Source organism: Opisthocomus hoazin, chromosome 1 (assembly GCF_030867145.1).
Source record: "Opisthocomus hoazin isolate bOpiHoa1 chromosome 1, bOpiHoa1.hap1, whole genome shotgun sequence".
NCBI classification, from domain to species: domain Eukaryota; kingdom Metazoa; phylum Chordata; class Aves; order Opisthocomiformes; family Opisthocomidae; genus Opisthocomus; species Opisthocomus hoazin.
This window is the reverse complement of record NC_134414.1, coordinates 152,835,586-152,861,171: the sequence shown is the minus strand read 5'-3', so window position 1 is coordinate 152,861,171 and position 25,586 is coordinate 152,835,586. Positions and strand designations below refer to the sequence as shown.

At 38.6% G+C, this 25,586-nt stretch overlaps 1 protein-coding gene across 1 annotated transcript in view; it reads right to left on the bottom strand.

The window, feature by feature from the left end:
- Positions 1-25,586, bottom strand: part of LOC104335004 (potassium voltage-gated channel subfamily KQT member 1) — a 501,768-nt gene that overhangs the window by 460,450 nt on the left and 15,732 nt on the right. The window contains exons 2-4 of the mRNA XM_009940687.2: positions 21,321-21,411; positions 7,928-8,054; positions 1,910-1,988 (exon numbers count right to left, since the gene is read on the bottom strand). Of these exons, the coding sequence (XP_009938989.2) occupies positions 1,910-1,988; positions 7,928-8,054; positions 21,321-21,411 (297 nt within the window). The remainder of the gene's footprint in view (positions 1-1,909; positions 1,989-7,927; positions 8,055-21,320; positions 21,412-25,586) is intronic.

Sequence of the window (25,586 nt, the reverse complement as noted above, 5' to 3'; positions counted from 1 at the left end):
ACTGAGAAGGCATACTGTCTTCTGAAAGACCCAACTTCTCCTTTATTCAGAAAGCAGGTTTTCTGAGCTTTCAAAGCTGACAGTCAAATGATCAAATGCTTGTCATTTTTTTGGAAAGCACACAATAATCCTGACTATCTAATCACGTATCAGTGACTGGGTATATGAACACCATGGTTTGTTATTTCTTTGATATGCCATTGGAATAATAATTTTAATTAGCTGGAAACATTAAAATATCCACTTAAAACCTGTTAAGTAAAACATGAGTCATTAAAACCCAAGGGCAGTTCTTGATTTTCCTCTCACTGTTGTATCTGAGGTGGTTACGGCTATGTTACTGCCAAGTGCCGACATGCATGTTATAGGCTGGCAGTTTTACACATAAAGATTTAGAAAACAAGATTGTGAACAAGAAACTCCAGATATACAGCCTCTGAATATCCACAACCCATTTACTCTGAAAAGAGAAGAGAAACTGATTGGAAAGAAGAAAATTGTTATCAATTTGGTGAACTTAGAACAGTAAGGACAGAAGACTGTAGGACACTGCTGTGAACTCTGCAGTGCTACGAGGTTTCAGTGTCACTGGTTGCTGCAGGGATGAGCACGTCAGCATGTCACACCTGACGGGTCTGGAGCTTGCAACTTCATTCTACCAGAAAACAGCCTAACATGAGTGCACCTATGCTTTCTGGGATTGCTGGGATTTAAGGGAGGTCCAATGACGACCATAACTTAAAGGCAACAAAAGCAAAGGCAAGGATATGAGGTTCATTCCTTCTAAATTCAAAAACAGCCACTCACATCACAGTTCTGAGGAAAGCTGATGGGACTAAGACTTGCCTGACCCAGATAGTTTTTCAATGGGGCAATAACAACACTGCAAAGACATGGGTTAAGCTTCTCTGGCAGAAAGCATTCTGAGCTGCAGGACAGTGAGTCTAAAATTTAACACCAGGAAAGGCTGCACTGGGCGCAAAACCACCTGGGTTCACATATAAACACACAGAGGGCCTTCTCATTAAAGTCCTTGCTACACTTCTAGCTAAACTAAATAAAATCTTTGGAATTTCCACATTCACCCTCCTCTTCTCCTGTATGAGCTGACAAATCACATTCGTGCTGCCTGTGTGAGTCTTTATCATCATGTAAGGATTAAGGCTCTCTGGTGATAGTTACCTTAAAAATATTTTACACATGTAGTTCCCTCCAGTGTTTGTCTACACAGCTAGACAGTTTTAACAGTCCTGTATGTTCTCACTTCCCAGTGATTAGACTGCACTGGAAACCAGAGGCTTGTAACAGAACACGAAGCAGACCTTGCAAGTTAAGGTGGAAGGAGTGGGAAGTACACCTACTCTGCTTATCACTCCTTTATTCTATTTACCCACTTTACTTCCCAAAACAAGCTTGCAGTACTTGACGCAAGCTGAACAAACACTGTAGACATCAAATGTTTCTGGTCATGTATGGTATGAGTTACTTGTGCCAAACAAATCCACCAAAGCGTAATTACTCTTTAAACACAGTAATTACTTGTACTCAGAAAGCACTGAGTTAAGTGCTGTCTGGATTACTTCTTAAATAAACCTATGTTCTGTAATACTCTTTTGTCTCAGAGAGCGAGCTGTTTGATCTTTTATGTAGGACATAATGTTTCTTTAGTTTTTTCCTCTTGGATTCAGCATTCACACCACTCTTCACATGCCTTGTTTCTGCACTCCTGTTTCCCAACCAGCGACGAAGCACAATAACACACAGTCTTCCACTGTCCAGTGCTTCAATACAAGAACTTTTCCTACATTAGGAAAATTATATACACATCTAATTCAGAAATCGAGAAATCTGATATATATCTGATATAGCTCTGCGGTTGTGAAGAGCTACAGTTGCTAGAAGAACATACCTTATTGCAGAGGTGGCAAACACCTGTCCATTAGATCCTATGCTCAGAACAACAATTGAGGCTACTACCACAATGAGATCTGTTAAAAAAAAAAAAAAAATGTACTAAATGTTAGCTCTCAGCACCGAAACACACAGCAAATACAGACTGATGAATGCACTTTAAAAAAGAAACAAAGTTCGCTGAAATTTGGTGAGCGGTAATTCAATGTAATAGTTTCACGTCAAAAAAACAATGACGTCCATTTTCTTCCACGATGAATTTAATCATGGAAATTTTAAAGGTCCTGACAAATCTGGCAGCTGGCCACAAAACAAAAAAAGGCAAAGGCGTATGCACATCCTAGAAATGAATCCACATTTTGGCCTAAGGCTCTTAATTTAACGGGAAAAGTAAGGCTTTGCTCCAGTCAGTAATGACAGGCATATAGGCGGGTATCATAGGCAGATACACACACATACACTTAGTTTAAAAATTGTATCAGAGCTGTAAAGCCAAGCTTTCAAAGTTTAGGGAACTGTCAGGACAAACGTTGCCTAAAAAAAAAAATCAGCATTACTGGTTTACTTTGTGATACAGTATTTAACTGTATGAAAAAATAATCATTTGCGGAGTTCCATTTTTTCCCACAACTCCACAGTTTACAGAGTACCAGCATCACACTATGCAAACGATGAATTGTGAAGATGAATTGTGCTCACAGTGCCAGCATCCCTTATTTTCTCATATCCTAGTTCCGTGAACGGGTCTATTGCTTTTAATTATTGAACCCTACTCGTCATTCTGAGAAGACATTTTTCTAATTTCCTTGTGGGCATTTCTGTGGCAATCCTCTTCAGAGCATCTAAATGTTTCACTTTCAAACCCTAACCAGAAAATAGAGGACAGTATTATAAATAGGTAGCAAATGTAGACAGAATGAGGAAAAGTTTTGGTAAATTTTCCTTGCCAGTTTTAAACAAGCAGTACCTTATTCTTCAGAGCACTTAACACTATACAGCACTTCAAAAAAACCCAGTGCCTGCTGACTTCACTCGCAGCTGTGGGAGCTTAGAACCTCTGTGCTTGACTTCAAAGTCTGCATCTGGACATCCAGAAAACGCATCACACTTGTGAAAACTGATGTAAATGACTGCCACAGCGTTTCCGTGTGATGCCTAGGCAAGATGCAGGACAGAATCCCACTTCAGGGGCAACAACAGTTGCCTTCAACAAGAGTAACTTTATTTTCCCCCTCTCCTTTAAACATTCTCCTGCCTCATGCACAATAGTGTAGTTGCTGCAACAAGTATTACAGCTGTTCTACAACCAACAGTATTGTTCATCCTCTGACTGGGATTATTTTCCAGTATCGGTCTGATTTTTGCTGTAAAAGCAGGATTCCTCCCCAAGGGATAGCCCTCAATCACTTTAAAGACTGTACTACAGTAATTGCACATTTATGAAAATAAAAATAAATACAGGGAGGGATAAGTTAAGGCTACAGAAAAAGCTTCCATTTTGAGATAACCTAACTTTTGAGTATCTGCCTTTCCAAATTTTTTATGTTTTTCCTTTACCATGTACCTGTGTGAACACACTTTGTAAACACTCCAAATTTAAGAGGGTTTTCTTCCCTTCGCATCATAATACAGACTTTTCCCATAAGCAAATGATCCTTACTAAACTATCAGACATATGTATGTCCATTTGATGACCATCACTGAAGGAGGACAAGACTGACACTTAGGAAATGAGTTTTAATGTGATAGTGACAGTAACATAGATTTTTCATTTGTACTTTCCACTTTTCTGAGAGTGGGTTCTAGATGGTACAGATATTTCAATTTTTTTTCCCCAAACCTGTTCTTCTATCTCCAGTTCTTCTCCATTCCTAATTTTTATGCCAGTTTCTGATCTTTAGGCTTCTCATACTAATCGCAGTTACTGATTCAAGCAGTCCTAATTTACGTTCCAGGTCTTCAGCATCTCCTTCTGCCCTTACACTGCCACCTTTCAATCCCATGTATTTTCAGCCCCTACTTTTTTCCTCCAGACCCCTGCTTGCTGGTCAGTATCTTTGTACCTCCTTCTCCCAGACACTTACATCAGCATCCATTCTCCTGTCATTTCACCAAGCTTCTATGTCCCTTCCTCCTACACTGCCACTTCACCTCTGCATTTGAGCCTGGTATTTTTCCTTTCCACATGCCCTGGGCAGTCTCAGGAAGAGCACTCTAAAACCAAAATCAACAGATTTTCTGCTTCCAGCCCCAGAATTGCTGTGCAAAGAAATCTGAAATCTGAATTGTGCGGGCTCATTGAAGACTGAATCTCTGAAGAATATAAGATCATTCTCTAGCAGAGTGTTTTAAGCATTAACAAGCTACCAGTTTTTCAGACGCTTCTAGTCAGTCAGCTTGGAGATGATTTTCAGTGATAACCAAAATGCTATTTTCTCATGAAGTGTCAAGTGTCTGTTTTCAAACGTGGAAGTGCTAGTGCTTCTCCGTAACAAATTGCCAGAATTGCCTTTTTCAGGAACAGCTTAAACATTTTGCATATGTCTCCACAAGACTCAAACTGAAGCAGACACTTGGCATTGAAAATATCAGGATAAAGAGCCAACATTTGTTTAAATAACTTTTTCAACTACAGTAAGCATTAGGATTTAGATTAGCATAACATTAGTATTTATGTTAGGTTTTAAATAAAAAAGTGTCAGGAAGCCTTGGTAATTTTAAAAATTTACTTCCAGCAACTTAGAAGCAACGCTATATGGATATCCTTCTCAAACATTCTACCTACTCATATGTTTGTAAACACATCTGTACATACATAAGGGGTGTAGAGAGACAAAAATGACATAGCATCTTCTATATAATGTGCACTACATGTGTAGATCACAGACCTACATAAATCACGTTCCCTGCAGTTTAGCATGTGTAGTACACAGATTTGAAAACCTAGTCCGCTGTCCCTGTGGCTGATTCTTGTGTTCTGAATCCTTAAGAAATTCCAAACAGCTACCATCTGAAAATCAGCTTATCAGTGCAACGTTACTTAGTTATGCATAAACTTCAGCACAGGATATAGCAACACCTATAATGCAGCTTACCTGACTGCTGCTTTTTTTGAGAAAATTGCTGACTTGTTGCTAATGTTCCTGCAAGTTTCTGGTATGTAATTCTCAGCTTTTTGATTAGAAGCAATTAATAATTTTTGAATTTAAAACAGCAAAAATATTTGCATTTGTATTTTAATTTTTGGTTGCCATAGTATTTCACAGAATGGGAAGAGCCCTCTGCTTACAGGTGCATTCTTAGTAGTCTGGTGATAATGTGACATCCAATTAAAAAGGTTATATGCACATATTTGAATTTGATTTACATCACATTCTTTTTCGCTGAGCTTTTGTGTTCTATTGGCACTTCATAAGTTAGGTTTATATCAGGTAACTGGAGCTTTACATACCAGGTGCTGATGCTTTTTCAAAGCTGTATACATAACCAATTAAAGGTGCTCATAGATAAAGTTCTTTTGTGCTTTGCTTAAGGACAATATGAGATGGACACACATATGTGTACTCAGGTCTCTACACCAATAACTTACATCTCCCTTATGTCTTTCAAATCTCAAGCTGTCAAAACCAGGAAAAAACAAAAGTTAATTAATAAATTGGTTCTTTGTGACAGTTCCTGCAACAACAACAAATGGATAAAACAGGTTGTGAAAGAACATTCTCTTGATTTTCCTGTGCTTGGTACCTGCCTTTCATAAAAACCTAATTAGGCTGGGATTTTCAGAAGCATTTTAGCTGCTAACCTAACCCTACTGGAATAGTAAGTAATGGAACTGTTAAATCAATATTTATGAAAAATATCACTATTACTGCTGCTGCTGTAGTACATGAGCACTACACACTCTTTAAACATTCTTATTCTGTGAACTAGGGAATGAAGCATGGAGAGACAAAGTGATTTTTCTAGGGATTCTTGGTATGCTGGGAATGAATTCAACCTATGTCACCTGACAGGTTCTTTAATTATAGAATTGTCTTTTCTCACTTATGTGTAATCAACTATAATCTGTCTGCAAAGAGGAGAAAAATTAGGCTAAATTTATAAAATCTACCTACAAAATAAATAATTTTGATTTACAAGGTAGAGAAATTATGTCTTTTTTCATTTTAGACAAAATTTTAAAAGAACATTCAAGAAATAGTGTGTCCTATCTTATCATCTTCCTTCTCCAGTTATAGAAATTCCATTTAACATACTATTTTATGCAGCACGGAATACAATAATATTAAACAAATTTATAAAAGAAAGTTATAACTAGACATGACTACTAAATCACTTTCTGGTAATAAGCACCAAAAATAATTTTTGCTTACAATCAGAGAAGGGAAAAAAGAAAAGAGAATCGGACAAATTGAAGAAGTTCAAAATCACTACCCAAGCTGAACTTTCTAAGAATGAATCCAAATTTTAGTGTGGACAAAAACCCATAAGAGAAATCTCCCTGATATCAAAGACATTTCAATAATAATTTCTAATTTTAAAATACTTTTGTATTAATGCAAAAATACAATGAGTACCTAATTTTTTACATTCTGCTCTAATCCTTTAATTTCTTTTTCAAGTGTTTGTATTTTATTCTTGTTTATTTGAAAATGATAGGATGAGTCAGTATGATTCTATCATTCACAGCAAATGTATTTCCCAAGTTTAGCTCTTTGGATTAGTGTAGACACAGTCCCATCTGCATTTGGTATGTAAAAACAAATCTTGACTTTAAATGTATTGTATTCTTAGGGAAATTTTAAATGTAAAAATGTTACTGATATTGTTGAATGCACAACCAGCTGTAGTCATTCCTAGCTTATCTTAACAAAAAAACTGTGTTTTCTCCAAGGGCTATACAAACATTAAAGTTTATTGTGGTAGATGCACAACACCGGTGTACAGAACCACTGTCAATTTGAAATCACAGTTTAAAGGGACTGCCACATTTTCTCCTGCACTTCTGCACCCGTGAATTCTAATATACCTACATAAGAAGCATTTCTTAATTGAAAGAGAAGTCAAGAACACGATTAGGAGGAAAAAAAGTTACCTATAGGCTTCATGGTTAGATCATGAAACTAGCTCAGCTCTAGAAGCAGCTGAAGAATTTGTTTGTATGTAATGAAACACTTCTTTCTCAATAACCCAAAACTGCATACAGTATCTTGTCACATTATTCACTTCCTACATCCAGATGTATAATAGCATATGTTGTTTCCTAAGGTTTTGCACCAAGTTTTATAGAGTCACAGATGGTTAAGGAAACATCAGCTCATTCTCTCCCTTTTTCACCTTTCCCACTTTGCTCTATTTAAAACTCAAAGAGTTCATGTTTGAGTAACATAAAATTCACAGCTCTACTGGAGTCACGGGCTTAAAACAGAAACACTGATTTTATGGTCTACTACAATTTTGTCTGAACTTCCCCTTTTATTAATGCCTCACTGTTCCACGGGTTTTATTAGTCACTTCTCCCAAACCCTCTCTGACTCCAGAGATGCTACCCACAATAGTTTCTCAGGCCATCTAAAACTGCTTAACTCTAGTACTACCCAGGGGAATTTTTCCTTAGTTATACTTTGCACGTTTCCATGTTTTTCTCCATTTATACTCACCCTCATGTTTGCTTTCTACAGCAGACTTAAGGAAGAATTTTGTGTTCAAAATCTTGTCAATTTTCTCCAATTACATCAGTAGATTTAGTAAAGATTTCTTCACTTTACAATTTTGCCTTTCTTAAGTGGATGCCTGTCTGTGTCTTACAGCCATATTTTAAATGTTCAGTTCTAGCAATCCAAAAGAAGAAATAATTGCATAGGCTCACAAAGCAGATTAATGCTGGAGTGACAGACATAGCTCAGAATTGCAGCATCGTCTCTACAGTAGTTCACATCTTTACTTTAAAATGGATGATAATAGCAAAGTTAAAAAAAGAAAAGAAAAAAAAAAAAAAAAAGAGCTTAATTCTTACCGATAATCGATATTGGCTTTCTGGCAAACCGTATTCTTCCCTGGAAGCCAACATACTTACTCCTGCAGCCTGCTGACCACAATCGGACCACATACTCAGCACCAAAAAACACAACCAGAACTATTTCCTATCAGAATTAAAAGGACAAAATATCAGTTTTTTTCATTAAACGATTACAGTTCACACACCTAATTTATTCCTATGACTAATAGAAATAAGCTTGTTGAAATGAAAGATGCAACAGAAATGATTGTGCCTAATCTGTTCACTTTATAGATGCATATGCCAGCCAGTATGTAAAAGGGAGATATAATCTGATCCTGAATAGGATTTTCATTAATAAAAGGACAGTTCAAGCTTCATTACATCAGTATACCATAAGGAAAAACACAGTATTCTTCTTCTTTTATTTATTTCCAAAACTTGAAATTTTTAAAAATAAGGAATGGAGGGAGGCTACAAAGCATATCATTCCTAAAACTAACAAGTATATGAAACATTTCTAGATCACGAAACAGAATTAATAAATATAAACCCAGAAAGTATAATGTCAATTTCTGTCTATCCAAAATACGATCACAGAATCATAGAATAGCTCAGGTTGGAAGGGACCCATAAGGATCATGACATCCAACTCCTTGCTCCTCACAGGACTACCTAAAACTAAACCATATGACTAAGAGCAGCATCCAGATGCTCCTTGAACTCTGACAGGTGCTGGGACCACTTCCCTGGGGACTCTGTTCCAGTGACCGATGACTCTCTCAATGAAGAACCTTTTCCCAATGTCCAGTCTGAACTCCCCCTGATGCAGCTTCGTTCCATTTCTCCCTGTCCTATCACTGGCCACCAGAAAGAGGAGATCAGCATCTCTGCTTCCACCCCCCTTAAGGAAGTTGTAGACTGCGATGAGGTTTTCACCCCTCTGCCTTCTCCAAGCTGAATAAACCAAGTGACCTCAGCTGCTCCCCGTAAGTCTTGTCCTTGAGACTTTTCACCATTTTGGTTGCCCTCCTCTGGACACACTCTAATAGTGTGATGTCCTGCTTATAATGAGGCTCCCAAAACTGCAGACAGTACTCGAGGTGGGGCTGCACCAGTGCAGTGTAGTGGGATAATCACCTCCCTCGACCAGCTAGCTAAGCTGTGCTTGATGCATCCCAGGGCACAGTTGGCCCTTTTGGCTGCCAGGGCAGACCGTTGACTCGTATTCAACCTGCCATAGAATCACAGAATCATAGAATCATTTAGGCTGGAAAAGACCATCAAGATCATTGAGTCCAACCATAAACCTAACACTGCCAAGTACACCACTAAATCATGTCTGTAAGTGCCACATCTACGTGTCTTTTAAATACCACGCAAGCTGCTGTGCCGTGCCCCGGTTGCTCGCACTCCTCATATGGGGAGGGCCTTGGCCATGCCCAGGCCTCGTCAGCCGCTGCGGTGTGAGCTGTGGGCGCCTGGTGGGATTCTCCACTCCCCAGGGTTTCCCCCAGCTCAGGACCCCCTGCACACACCGTGCTAGGGTGCTCTGCTCTGGATCGTGCCGGCACCAGAGCCGCTCGCCTCAGCGACTGAGTCGAGCAGGATATATGCAGCATATAAAATAAATGAATGATCTATATTTTAATATTGCATCCCTCTATAGCACTGCATTGTAAAGCACTAGTCCATAACCAAGGATGAGGGTACTTTGAGATACTTCCAAAGAAAGAAGATCAGTAAAGATCTCGGCATGGACAGATTTGTTGAGAACTTTGTTCCCCCCTTCCTTGTTTTCTTCCACCTTTGCAATATGCAATAGAACAACCAAAATACAGCTTCTAGGCTGTGTTCCAACCCAAACTGTATCCAGCAACTCAGAGTCACCAAACACCTACTACATAAATTACAGTTTTGGAAAATATTTGTATTTTAACTTAAACACGCTGGCAATCTGCACCTGGGGAATTCTAAAGCACCCAAAGAAGTGCACACACTTAAATCACAATTTTCACAGAATAACAATACCAACATGTCTTTAAAACTGACATTCTGAAAGGCTGAAAAGAGACCAAAATATTTCAAAGCTGAAAAACAAATATTAAAAACTCTACACTAATATGAAAAAACTTCACATCAATCTTGATTTTTAACAAAGTTAGGTTAACATTTCTGTATTCAGGTCTACCTCCTTGTTTTGCCTGGAATGAGAACCAAGAAAATATGCAGAGTCTTCCTCTCTTTTCGTGGCACTTTCAGCCTGACTAAAACCAAGAATTAGTAGAAAGTTGCAAAAGTTTACAGCACAGTTTCGAGGCAGAAGCAGAAGAAAATATACAGCAAATTAGCTCCGCGAGTTTGATTTTTTAAATTAGTGTATTATCTAGAGCTTCTACAAGTAATACTTCTAAGTTTGTGCCCTCTCTGAAATCTAAATGCAAACATTGGTTCAAGCATAATAGTCAAAGCACAGATCAAGAACAATCTTCAAAGGAAAACAATTCTTGCATTTCAGGGATCTTGCAAAATGGTCTCTCACTTATTTAATTGTCTCCATTTTTAGCAGGTTCATCACTCAGTAGCATTTGTTTTCAAGTCTCTTATTAAGGATCTCTTATTTGCATCAAAGGAAGCAGAACACTGTCTATATGGACCCAACAGAACTGCTAGAGGAATAGCATTGAAGTTTTGCAATAGTCTGTGAAGTCATGAGCACTTCTTTCTGTAATTAGGCAGAAAGCTAACACCAAAGCTTCAACTGAAAAAGCATTTCTGAAGCAAACAGTTCCACACCTTTATCGGTAGACTAAAATGGCTGATCTCCACTGAGCTCCACCTCAAAAATACATGTGTTCGCAGTCTTAGAGGAAGAAACACAATTAGAAAGCATAATTTATGTGATTTTACTGCCAATGTGTCATGTCAATGAAATTTTCCTGTTAGTGAAAACTTGACAAGGGAAGACAACCATGGCAATTGAAATGAAAAAAATTTATTCAGTGTCAGTCCTAACAGACAATGCTGATGGCAGTGGAAGAATTTCCACAGAAACTGCATATTAGAATCACTGGGTCAGCTAGGTGAAAAAATGTGTAGAAAGGAGACAAGCAGATAAGTGCTGAGGAAGGCAGAACTTCTTAGACTTAGGTTATTCCTTGATGATCCTCTGAAAGTACTTTTAAAAGCTCAAACTAAAACTATATCTGGCCTGAGGGTATTTTATTCTCAAAGCAAAATACAGAATCTATCTTACTTGCGCTACCAACAAGAACCCATCTTGGTTACATCTGGAAAACCTGCTGAAGTCTATAAGGTTGAACAGTATATGGAAAGGAAAAATAAATTGTTGACAAGAAGGAGGAAGAAGGAGGAACCCACACCTTCAATAAATTTGAAATTAATTACTGATATAAGTACATTTCGTCCTGGACAGATCTCCACATTACCAAAACCACAGCAATTGACACATTTGTTGGCAACCTCAGACAGGTCAAAGACCAAAAGAGCATGGAAACTGGACAAACATCACAGCTCTATAGGTGGTCCCTTCAAAAAAAGGAAAAAGAGGAAGATTATGAAACTTACACTGTCGTTGTGCATCCTTCTAATGAAAGATAGAAGACATCCATTTCCAGTGCTGTCAAGGCTAATCAAGCTTCACCTCCCTAAATTCACCTTTTAAAAAGCCCTAACCTGCCTCCTTTTTCTCCTGTACACATAAACACTTTTCAGAACCTTAAATTTATTGCCTCACATTTACCTTCTGGTGAAGAAAAAAAACACCAGCAATTTTATGGACAGTCAGAAAAAATATTTGTTCTCACCAAAATGGCAGCAAAAGATGGTGAGGAGTTGTGGGCAAAACATGAACCAGAAAAAAAATTAAACAAATATATCTGCAGATTAAATAGTATGCCAAATATGTTCCTGACTGACATCCATCTGTATGTCAGTTTGAGATCTTTCTCCAGCTTTCTGAAATTTTCCAGAATCCTTGCTTTCAAAATGGTATTATACTCACAAGGATCCCGCAAAACTTTTTTTATTTAGCCTTCAGTATTTTTGCCCTTCTTCTGGAAGTGGTGAAGGAAGAAATACACAATGCAGGATTCTCAGCAGATTTCATAAACCTGGAAAGCCACTTGACATAACAGAAAGCCAAGGATCAACTCCTCTAATTAAATCAAAACCAAAAATAACACGTAGGAACCTACCATTACTCAAAAAAATAAGAGCCACGTGAGGCTTGATAAAAGTAGTGATAATAAAAACCCTTGGCTACTCTGTCTAGAAGTCAGCTTTGAGTTTCAGCCTTCCATTTTTCTCAGCATCCCTTCTCTGAACTCCTATGAGGAAAGCCAGGGAAAGCAAAGCTGCACATCCTTTGCACAGAACAGCTGCCATAAGCCGTCAGGACATTTGCCATGACCCACTGAAGGATCACGAGACAGGGGTGGAAAAACACAGGCACCAGCCTTTGTCTGGGGCACTGAACCTGCTCCAGAGGCACACTGCAATGACAAACGTGCCATTGGAGAGGGTCTTTAGGCAGTGTCACCACTCGAATTATCTTGCAGGAAGCAGAGCACAGAGTGAGGAAACAACAGTACGGACTGGGTTCTTCACAGTCACACGTTAGCCTCTTCCTGTTTTGTTAATGGGAGAGGATACTCTTGGCGATTCAAACTGACACAGGGAAAGCATTTCACATGCAGTAGCTGCCTATCCACTCTAAAGAACTGACCTATAATATAACTACAGATTTTAAACTGGATTTGTTACCAATATCTCTGCTAATGTCAGTAGCAGTGTTCTATTATTCTGTGTTTATCCCTGTTGTCTGGCAAAAAAGACACCAAAACACACACCTAAAATATTCTTTGCCCAGTCAGGCGGAAGCCCTGAAACTCATTTCATCTTTGTATTTTTTTCTTTTTCGTAAGTCTAGCCACTGCACAAATCTTCTTTTTTTCCCCCCACAAAATAAATCATAAAATAAGACATAATCATATCTATGCGATTCTTAGTATACATCCGTTTAATTAATTTTATTAAAAATATGAAAAATAAACTTAAAGGGAAATATGTATGCAAATAACTTCCATCTGTATCTAACTCAATCAGTCAAATAAGAAATTCTTGTGGAAAAGCCATCAACTTTTACCCAAGAATGTCATTGATGACCAAATAGAAAAATACTCACTTTAACACAGAAAATCAACATTTTCTACAGGAGCATGTGTAAATGAAATATATAGCCCGGAATTTACAATATGTTCCAGTACGGTTATGGATAACTGCACAGGGGAAGCAGGAGAAGGGAAGGAGTTCAGCTGGAGTGATTAAAGTGCACACATGAAAAAGTATTTTCTCAGCTGCAGCTGTGTTTTAGGTGGAGAGCACACACAAGGCTCTCTTCACTTTTTTTATTGGAATATTTAGGTGCTCGGGTAAAAGGAGGAAGTGGGATGGCTAAATGAATAGTGTGTGCTCACGAAGATTCAATCAAGGAATGGCAGCTCAAAACAATGAAGCCTCAGAAACAGGCATAAAGGTTTAATAGTCCAAATGTTTGCACACGTGTACTTATATCCAAAATTCAATCTGATAACCTGTCTTCAAGGTTTTCCAGTCCTTAAAGATGAAAATGTCAATTTAGTGACCTGTTTAGCTTAATGGTTACTCAAATGCTATGAAAACCTACCAATAGTGAAAATACTTATTTCCTACCATCATGTTTGCTCTTCTAAAGATGACGAACATCATATGTGAAAATATAATATCCTGTATATGGAAAAGAGATGCCAAATGCTGCTAACTGTCCTACAGTATCATTAGCTTATTCAGACAGATGAAACCAATGCACTTCATGTTTAAAAGTCGGTTGTTTGGACACAAATGGATTTGATTAACATTTCTTAAAAAAATGTTTCCATGCATGTCTGATAAATATGCTGAATTTGCTGACTTCATACCAGGAGTATCTTTATCTTTCAGTTTATTGACATCTAGTCACATTACCTGTAAAAACTACCATCAAGTGAGTTGGGTGAGTCAGAGAGGAAGATTTACTTTTTAATCCTATTTAAACAGTCAAGCAACAATTTTTCTACAAAGAAAATTAACTACAGCCTCAATTATTTTTGAGTGGGACTTTTTTTGTAGAATCATTGAGTTCAGAAAGATACCACTAAGGCAAACACAATCAAGTAGTGAGCCAAGAAGATTCAGGAAGTTAGTGCCTGAAGTTCTCCATTTCTCTATAGAACCACCAATACCCCACAGGAGCTTTCCAGTTCCCCAACAACATGTCTTGAAGCCTGACCTGAAGGGACCACCTCTAGTAGCAGAGGAATGGTTTAGCTTTGCTCCTGGAGTGGAATCTATCCAATGTGAATATCCACTCTGGGACTGTAAATAATAATTTCCATGGTTCTTAACCTTCTGATTTGGGAGGGTCTCCAAATTTCAAGGAGAGCAATTGGAAAAATCCTGCATGTACCTCTCCACCTTCCTCTCACTCATGTTTCTCAAGTCTCTTCGGCCACATTCTGCAACCGCTTTGCACAGAGAACTCTATAGAGCTAGAGTAAGTAGTGAGTAAAATTTGACTAACAGCATTATGAGTTGGCCCTTTGTCAATCCATCTCAGCCATACTTACTGCACAACAATTTCTAGTTCAGATAGCTGAAAAGCACACAGCAATCGTCCAACACAACACTTTATGTAGTGCATTAGGGAAACCCACAAGCTAATATAAGCCACAAGAATAACTGCATCATAATTCACATCAAGAAGCTTGATAGTTGCATTTGATTCCAGAAAGACTAGGGCAAATCAGCAACATCACTTAGCAGACAACTGAAGCTTATGCAATGTGTTGAAAGACTTGTGGACTCAATATTTTTCCTAATATGTTTAATGTACGAAGCAATATTCCATATTTATTTTAAAAATATTTTATGTTGTAATAATACAATACTCCTGCTCTATTTTTTCGATCAACAAGAAGCTCAGAAAGAAATAGGGATTTTCCTTCTTGTTTTCTCTCACACAAGTTTACAAGGAATAAAAGAATAGAGCAAAAGCTTTTGAGTCATGTGGTTGTTGATATTCAGATGTATTCTACACTAATACAGTCTGACTCTTCCATAGTATAAAAGAAATACGTGTATTCTTCTACCGAAGAAGTTACCTGTCAGTTCCTTTAAGGGACTGAGCACCTCATTAACACCTACCATTACACAGGCAGTATACACAACACAAATATCACAATATGCTACTAAACATTATGGGACCTACTCTGCATGCCATAATCTGTAAGAAATCCATTATCATCTCTAAGAAATGATCTGGTGAGGCCAGCAGAAGGAGTACCCATGAACTTCATGTAGTAGTTTATCAACAAATCACTTTACAATACCGACCTGGAGAAGGCCCTAAATGCTAATGCTGTGTGGCAAAGCACTGATTTAGAGTTATAAATTGGCAGAAAAGGAAGAAATGGATAAAAAATTCACCATTATTACTTTCTAACACTAATTGCTTGACGGGATTGAGAAAATGTCCTCAAACCCATTCGAATACATACAATTCACTATAAAGCATAGAGCAGACTAAATTAAGCTTATACACCATGCAGTCTTATCTCTACTCTGCTAACATATTAAAGATGACACAGCATTTTATGACATGACTACATAGCTTAAATGGGAGTCGGGACAAAAGTAGAGGCAAAAAATAAAGAAATGGGAGAGCTCCTCTACTGTAGACAGGATGAATGCATCCTCTTTTAAAAACACACACTTGAAAAATGGTGTCAACTCACTACTTTCAAAAAAGAAAAGCCATCCTGAGGTCCAGTTCAGAAACAGAGCAGTTAAATACACACATGCCTTAGATGGCTTAAGTCAACTGTCGCTTGTTACTCTGAAGTTTGGGTAGTCTGAGACGCCTAGCCTACATACACTTGGAGGAGGATGTGTTCATGGCATATGACACAGGAGAAATCATTACATAAAGCCAAAACCAAGAGATGACTTCAGGAAAGACACACAACAGCGTGACCCATCTGCACCCTAGACCTCTTTCACAAGATCCTCCCCTTAAGCCCTGACTCCTAAACACAGCCACAGCATGAGCCTCTCTGCTAAGAAGCTTAAGCAGCACCTGATGTGGGGGCTCCTAATTGTACATCTCAGCCTCTTCTCCAACAGGACTCTCAAACTCAGGAATGTTAAGAAAACCCTGCATGCTAAATGTAGTCACTACAAAAGGATTTCTAGCAAAAAAGCAATGTGAGAGGGCAGTGAGGGCCTACAATAGAGACAACAAGTGAGGACCCTGAAAACAGATTCTTTAAGGGTATTGTGTACCCTCTAGTACTGTATTGCTATGAACTACAGATGCTAATGTGTCTGGAGCATTTGCTGTTGCTTTTTCCAGCAAAGAAACATGTCAAAGAAACATGTCAGAGGAAAGCGGATGCGTAAAGTTTGTCTCCCACAGGAAGATGCACCAAAGGAGCTGAGCTCATCTAGAAAAAAAACCGGAATCCGTGATCCAGCCCTGCAGAAACAGGGAAGGTGATTCCACCTGAAACACTCAGACTATCCGCCTTCTTTATTGCTCTGCTGCAGAAAGCTTCTAGGACAGCACATGCCCTTTACTGTCTTATCCTAGAAGACTGAGAAAACTAGAATAGGAAATCACCCATAAGGTGGACTAGAATCTAGTGACCCCTGGTGAAAGCAGAAGAAAAGACTCAGAAATGCTTTACCTATTTTAATATGTAAGAGTTTTGTACAAAAATCTTCCTTTTTTGCATTGAAAACAGACCATAATCAGAGATACAACACTGAATTAACTAAGCTTTTGGTCTAATCCAGTATATCAATTCCTGCACAGTTTTGCCATTACCACTTAGCCTGAAAATGTTGCAGCGACTTCACATCTGGATTATGTGCTCTGAATTTGAAAGCACATGAAGATAAACAATATTTCCTATACCTCCTTCATTCCAATTACAATGACCACAATATTAAATACATCATGGTATACAAGTAGAAACTAAATTAATAAAGTTGAATCAATATGCTTTACAGCAAAACCATTCTATTTTCTCAAGTCAAGACCACTCTTGGTAGCCTTTCATTTAAAAAGTAATTAACATCAAGATACGAAAACAGTAAAAAATTTCCCCTTCATCTACAATACTGCCATTATGCAAACTGATGATATATTGTGTTCTGTTACTCATAGTGTGTAAAAACATCATGTGTATGATACAAATAATATTTTGTTCTTGTTTTTAGAAGAGCATGATTAGTGAAATTACTCCCACGAGCTAAGAAATTCTGTTTTTGCAAGTTCTTTTACAATAAAAACAAAAAAACTGTCTTTTGTGAACTACTATGGTGACCTCTTCTGGTAGAAAAATATGTGACCTCCAATCATGAAAACAAACAGATTAATCCTCAAAGGAGGAATTACACCTGGCCCATTTTATAGTTTATTTTTTAATGTCATATCCTTAAAGATCTAGATGCCATTTACAAATCAAAACTGACACACAAACTACTAGATCATTAAGAAAATATTATAGTCTCCTGCTTAAAGGCAAAGGCCTATACAAGAGGCTTTGGCAACTTTTTTTTAAAAAATTATAACTGTATATACTAGGTAATTAAAATTTAGGACAAAGTGGAATGATAAAATGTTGAAAGCAAAAAAGCTCCCAACAGTACAGGTCCAGGAACAAGGAAAGCAGGGGAAACTAGAGATTCCTTATCACACTATACTACGTGTAGCAATCTGAATAAAAAACAACTACAAGAGTATTTCAGCTTTGTGGGTTGTGAAAAAACATGTATATTGTTGTTCTACCTAGAGGTCTTGTGATCCATTTTGAACAATTTGAAACTCTAAGCTTCTCTCTGCAAGTATAAAAAATTCAGGAGGAATTATGTTCTTCACTATCTATTCTGTTATTTATCAGCATGATTCATTATGCCAGTGTCACTTCCCTTATTTTCTGGCTTGCTAAATAGTCAGAAGAGAAGAAAAAACAACCAGGAATTAACAAAGATTATACAATGTATGTATACGGAAAAATTAAATTATATTATCTCAGAGAGAGCTGGCAAAAACCCTCTCGAGAATAGCAGTGAATACACAAGATATTTGGTAGTATGAGAACAAAAACCTCCTTCAAATGACAGCATCTGCAAGTTCAAGACAAGCAATTTCACCAGTCCTGCTACCATGGATGTAAACTGATTTTACCACAGTGATGATCAGATGGGGTTTTACATGCTGTCTTTTCTTCTTAAATGCAGAGAACAGAAGTTCCTTTAATCCCAAGCAAGGACATCAAATAGAGCAACCTACAGCATTTGAGGAGGCATAGCCTCAGCCTGCATCAGCAGCCATGGCTATGAAGTGTCTTCAATGACAGATTGGCCTTAACATATAGACAGTCATATCTTTTTCCTCCAGAATTCACTTGAATTTTCAGTGACTTGAAAACATACGCTTGGGGCAGGGGATGAGAGTAAGGGTTTGGGGCTTTTTTTACTTCAGGTTCCAGCAACTGCTCCTTCAGCTCCCTTTTTCCACTCAAACAAAAACATTCCTTTGGAGAGCCTTCTTGATATGATATTCTCTCTTTGGTATATTCACATAGCTCATCTGAATGATGCTAGGTTTCACACTTGACAAGAAATTACCTTATGCTGCCCAGATTTATTAAGAACATCAAAAAATTATGTCTTTAAAACACAAGACTTTGGTGCCTTGGGGACACATCAGCAGTTGCTTCTGCTACTAATGTACCATATCTACCTAAGTGACACATATTATCCAAAAGTGTATTTGGCACTTCATCTCACCCTCTGTATGAAAATACAAAAATGTTCAAGTGTCTACAAGTATCAACCGCTATCCTTCTTGTCAGGCCTTACCAACTTTCAACATCAAAATTTTGAAGCTGATCCTTCCCAACTGTTAATCTGCCTCAATATAATGAAAAGCAGTTTTTCTACGGGCAAGAAAATACCACATGCATCACATACTAGTGTTTATTTGCTACTGACTGACACACTAACGGGCCTATACAAAGAATTACAGGTTCCTTCAATCAGAAGTAAAATAAATCCATTTCATTTTCAACCTGATCCAATAGATACTTCGGTCCAATTTTGTTTCACACCATACTGGCAGTTTCCACTGTTCCCAAACACTTTCAAGAGAGCAGAGTGGCATGGAAGGAAGAACACATAGGCACATGTTTTCATATTTTGGAGAGAGAAACTCTGGTTCCATGAACAGTCAACTAAGGTATGAAGTAGATCAGAGTAATGACCTGCTACAGAGTGAAGAGAGCACCGATCTCCAGGCTTCTGTGGGGTTAGCACTCTCCTGGGTAAAACGAGGGAGGCAGTCTGAAGTTCCTTCAGGTGAAGGTGGGGAGGAAAGAAGTGCTCCAAACAGGAGTCTAACCATTTAGCTACTAGAAACAAGAAACCTTACAACTCCATGAAAAAGAACTAATTTAATGAGCTCTAAAAGCAATCTTTCAAGTCTTGTGATTGAATTTATTTCAGAGCAAACTCTAAGACTCACAGTTTTGAGACAAATGGTTTCTAGGCAAGTAACTCCACACTAACCAGCAGAACAGCTAACCTCTGTGCTGGCCCTTTCTAGGAAGGAAGCTAAGGAAACAGCAGGGAGGAGAGTAAACTCAAGAGAGGTATCCTCCAGGGTAAGGCAAGAACCTGTTCCAGCACTGCCACTGACTACGCATGATTCATTTGTTAGATGATAACATCACTTAAAAATAGCAGGCAATGCTATGTGGGCACTATGTGAACCACACTTCTGTCTTCTTCTAGGTTTTTTTTTGTCCAGTGATAATATGCGTATGCACATGCACTTGCCATCTACACAAAAACTATCAGCTACGCGGTGAATCCTTGCCAGTATTACTGTTTCGGGTGGTGGTTATACTGACCTATAATCACTCTACTTCCTTCAGTGAGTATGAGAAGACTACATGTCATTGACAGGATACTGCACTTTATTTGACACCGAATATGGCTTAAAGGCCAAGGAACATTTGTTACAGGATTACCATTAATCAAAATCCCAAAATAACTCAGGGATCCTAATGATGGCTCAGTCAATTGCACACAAAAGCTGCATATGCTAATGTAGTCTAAGCCACAAGAAAACATGTAAGTAAAACCAAAATCCACCACATTAGAAGCCACCACTTTTAGCAAAAAGAAATTACAGTAAGAATACTGAAATTATCACACATTGAGATCAGAGGATGTGAGTCGCTAAAATACAGATATTGTAAGCAACTGTTTACAAGTAATTTATTCTGTTTTTATCAAGGGTGTTTCATCTCCATTCTTAACTTTCTGCAGGTGAAGAGGACAGGGGGAACAGAGGAGGAACACTGTCTAGAGTCCTCATGCAAATTATTTGTACTTTTATTTCCCACCTACTTCAAATTAACACTTAAAAATAATGTATGCATGTTACTACAGTTTATAAGTGGTTTCTGGATGTGGTTTCACATGAAGACACTTCATAGTTGAGGACTGGTTACACAGTTCAGGTACATTTCATCTGTAAATTAGCCACCCAGTCCAGTGACAAAAAAATTGTTCCCTGGTTACCGTGAAAACAATAAGCAACCTCTGTATACCTCCAAGTAAGCAGATTTTTCTATCACAGCACCTGTTGTTTAAATTACTACTTCAGATCCTAATAGCAAGTAAAGGATATTAGATAAGCAACAGAATGTCTTTATGCTTTTGCAAAATACCAAGTACAAAACTTAATGTATGGTTGAGAACCTGACACCCTAGTCGACTGCTAACAGCCACGACAGTTAACAAGCACCAGCTTCAACACCAAAGCACTGGTGCCTAGAAGTGTGATTGATAGGAGCTCTTCCTTCCTGTTCCAGATACTGGCAAACCAGTCTGACAGAGATCGCTTACCCCCAAGATTCAGGGACTTCTGAAGAGCATGGTTCTTGGCCAATTTTTTACCATAAGACTTAGGAGAGGTTTTAAAATACCTTCCTGCCTATAGAGCAACCTGCTCCACACTGCGTAAGACTGATGAACACCACTTGGCCACTATAAGAGTTACAGGGTACAGTTTCACACCTTATGAAAAGCAAGGATATAAAAATGTTTATCTGTCAAGTACCCTTATAGTTTACAGATGTAGAAAATAATCTTCACCATTAAACTATGGCCTTCCTTTAATAAAAGCAGGTCATATTTTAAATGTCCCAGTAGCATGAGGATTTTTAAGTTATCTCCCTTGTTCACATAAAACAATTTAGATTTAGTCAAACTGACTAGAGTCCCAAAAAAGTTCACTTACCATCCAGAAAAGGGTTCCAGTGGCAAATTCAGAATAATGCTCTATAGTAGAGAGTACACTGAATATTAAACAAATCAGCACCACAAGAAATCTGTAAAAAGAAAACAGTGCTTAGTGACTCATCAACTTGAACTGTAAATCTAGATCTAGTTTTAACTCTCTCATTCACATAACTTTTTCCATCACAAATACTTTGTGTTTAATCAGTTCATTCTTCCCAGTCAAGTGAATATCATAATTTTGCACTCAATAACTTTTTAGAATAACAATGACAGGAAGGCTGAACACAGTTAAATCAATAGGTAAAACTCACATTATCAACTACAATTTCACACAGAACCTTGTCATAGTGAATGTTTCATGTTTCGCTGATTGCTATGTAACTTATGTGCAGGAGTAGAAAGGTATTGTAATTGGCAATGCATTAATGAAAGTAGAATTAGACATATGACTGGAGTGAGGAACAGCAACTTTAATGAAAAATGTTCCATGCAATGGGTTCCATAATTCAAAACATACATAAATACAGAAGAGACAGCTGCTACCACAGTATTTCTAGTATCACAATTCAGATCAAGAAAAAAATTCAGAAGTCTCAAAATAGATACTCTTGCCCCCAAAAACACTTTAAAAAAGCAAAACTGAAAAGTCACAAGAACTGGAAAACAAAATGTATAATTGAATACTAGTTGATTAAATGCTTAAATGCTGCCAAAATACCCATTACTTTAATGCGTACACTGTCTTGGCCATCTTTCCACCATTGGTAGTATGTTAAACAACTGGTGAAAATAAACCATACATGAAGAACTCTGATGAACAGCCCAGCAAGACAGACTTCTGATACGTTTGCACTACAGGTTTCACCATCTCTTAAGGTCATGCAGAAAATGAGAGAAAAATAAGAAAACTGAAATTTCTTCCACTAACAGCCACAAACGTTCCTTCTTGTGCACCAGCTCTTCCAGCTGCCATTTCTTCTGATTCCATGCCAAGAGGCTGTATCTACACTCCCAAACCAGCAATTAAAACCTTAATAGTCCTGCATGTGATGAGACATTCTTCCAATGAGAAACCCTTCTGAAGAAGATAAACACAACCCTTCTGAAGAAGATAAACACTACTGACAAGACTAGTTCAAGAACTAGTAGAGTAGCCCTGAACTTGCTGCACCCTGACCAGCCCATAGGAAAGAGCAGCAGAAAGAGATTGTTATGCCAAGGCACAGGGAGAAATAGTCACATACCACCTCATCCTCCCACAGCACCCATCATCTTTGTGGAAGAGTTCTGATGGGTTGAGTGTAACCTGTGCTGAATACACGGAAAGTTGAGATGAGAGATGGGGGAGGATGGGGCCTTAAAGTGTTTGATTGTTTGTGATAGTCTCTTTTTTCAGTATATCAGAAGTTTGTGTTGTTTGGCAACAAGTCCAGCAGAATTCCCTGGCTCAAGACTGTTCTGGCTGGGAGTCCAAGCTCCAGGGCAAATCGTCTGGGTGTTGTCCAGAGAGATGGAAGATGTGGGTGTGAATGTCCTTAGTCTCAGAAGGATTTAAAGCGCAAGCACACGCTTTAGCTCCTAAGCAGGAGCAGCAGGAGCTACTCATTAACACCAGCACAAAGACTGGGCCAAGCATAGGGGAATGATTGTAGGCACCGAGTTTTAAGGAGGTGGCTTCAGATTGTAAAACCTCTTCTTACCCAGGCATGCACTTCTAGGCTGCTGGTTCTGTCCCAAGGGTCTGACATCTTGATCTACTGGTAGAATTAATAAATAAATAAATGAATTATACTGCATCAATTTCCAAAGGGGAACTTGAAGCAGTTTGGTATTTTTTCTGAAAAGTGCTCAAAGGAGACGAAGACACCTAAATCCAAGCAGCAGCTTTTGGAGTTCCTACCTAAACTCTCGAAGGGCAACAATCTTCTGAATGCCTTCAGTAAACCTCTCCTGATGCCTAGCTGCTATGTGGTTTTCTTGAACTCTGCTCCTGAGTATGCCCTGCACTGGACACGTCTTAGCTAAGAAGCAGCTGGTAAAGGCCTAAGATTGAGCAGCACCGTGTAAGAGACGAAGCCAAACCTGTGCTGGCAGGAGTAAAGGAGAGAATGAGCCAATGAGACACACATTTATCGTGCTTACTGAAAATTAAAATCTGATTTCTCTGAGTCTCTTATATTTAGGAAGCTGCTTTTCCATTTTTGATGGTGTTAACACAGAAAAATGTGTTTGTGGTGGGCATCCTGATGATTTCTCATTCTTCATTAATGTCAAATACCAGGGGCTCAAATGTCTTTAGAAAAAATACGAGTAAGAGGGAAAAGAGAACCAGATAACACATCTTAGTCAGAATCATCAGCACTTTAGCACAGGACAGATTTTAGCCACGGTTTCATACTGGTTACACAGCCCATCACCCAGTCCTGCTACTTCTTTCACTTCAACATACACATGTTGCTGAGCATATTATTCAGCAGTTTTACTTCCAGCCCCAAACGTCCATCTCTGAAAATGGCAGTATGTTATAGGGGGTAGAGAGATCTGTCCAGGTCATAATAAAACTGGTATATTGCTTTCATGAGCCACTACGCTGACCAAAGATAAGGTAGCCAGAAGAGGAGGCAGAAGTCCCACTTTCTTCCCGCGGGCACTCTTACTGGAGAGCCATACTCCAAAAAAAGAAAACCAGAGCAAAGTGTTGAGAACCAGAGATGATGAAACACAAGCCAGCCTCTGTCAAATGGAAAAGAGCAAGCTGATAAGGAGTTTACAGCACAAGTCTATTGCCAGAGTCCGATACTGGAAGAGTCTGGGCATGCAAATGCCTAGTCATAGGCAAACCTTTAGGCTTTCCTTAACACAGTAGAACTGCTTTCCATGTAAAGAAAATACAGATATAACATTAAGGTACTCAGGGTTATAAGAGTCTCCTTTGCTTATTACAGTTCATACGAGAGAAGTACATTAGCACACAGAAGCCTTCACAGGCACCGAGTACCCCACTCTGCCAGATGCTGTGCTCCATCGGGCAGTGCCTTCATCCAGACAGCTTTTACTTCTGATTAGAGATCCCAGTGATGCGTAAATGGAGAAAGACACAAAGAGGTCAACAGACTTGTCCATACATCAGGACAGCATCCAAAGCATATAGAACTTGGATCTCTTAATGCACAGACCATCATCCAGTCAATAGTCACGGGAACATATGAACTTGGCTGGTCCCTGAAATAACCACAGATAACCACAACAAACAACTCAGGCATACACTTACCAAGCACTTCTCAGAACTAGTCAGTCTGTTTGTTCTCATCTTTCTTATGAGACTGCTGTTTCACTCCTACCATTCTTACAGATCTTATTTCTAGGCAAAATGCATATATAATGGTATGGAAAGCTTCCTCCAAGTACAGCCCCTTAATTTCTTCCAGATCCCTGCCATTTCAGCTACCTCCTTGCAAAATCCCTTTGCCTTCTTTTACTGTCATCACTAGTAACAAATAAAAAGCCAGGGGTAATTCATATTCTAAGTATTGTCTATCAAGCTATTGAGGATGATGGTGCACTTTACACCTTTTCTCCTTTTCCATTCTAAGTTAAGCAAAGAGAGGAACTGGATATTCTTATGTACTCCAGGTATTATCACCGCATCTCCTATCAGGCCTCAGAAAAAGTAACCAGATTTCTAAGCCTCAAAAAAAAAAGAGATAAATGTATAAAAAGGTGATACTAGTGCAAAGATGTATGTGCATAATGATGTACAAAGGAGAACGATTGGTGCCACTTATTTACTGAGAGACCTAGAACTGTCCAAAGGCTGCTAAGACAGCCTACAAGTTTTGTGACTTCCAGCTATTTGTTGCTTCCCTGCTGTATTTATTTGCCGAGAATCTCTCCCTCTCCCTCTCTCTCCCACACCCCCACCCCCCACCCCCCGCTTTTTAATTTCCAAAACACACACTGAAATCATTCACAGGAACCCTTAAATTCAGTTAATTTATGGCACTATACTTTATGGCCAGCGAGTGTCACTCCTTCCCAGTGAATAACAAAGGCATCATTTGGCTAGCACAGGATGGGCTGGACATTGCACGGATAAAGTATCACGTCTTCACATAAAATGCATGGGTTTGAAATGCAGAATTGCTGCTGATCACTTTTGGTCATAAAAGGTCAAGACCTGCTTTTTGCAAAATGGGAAGGGTTAGCTTCTGAACACCTGCATAGATTTCAGTGTCAATAATCTCCTTTCCCAGATCCAAACTGC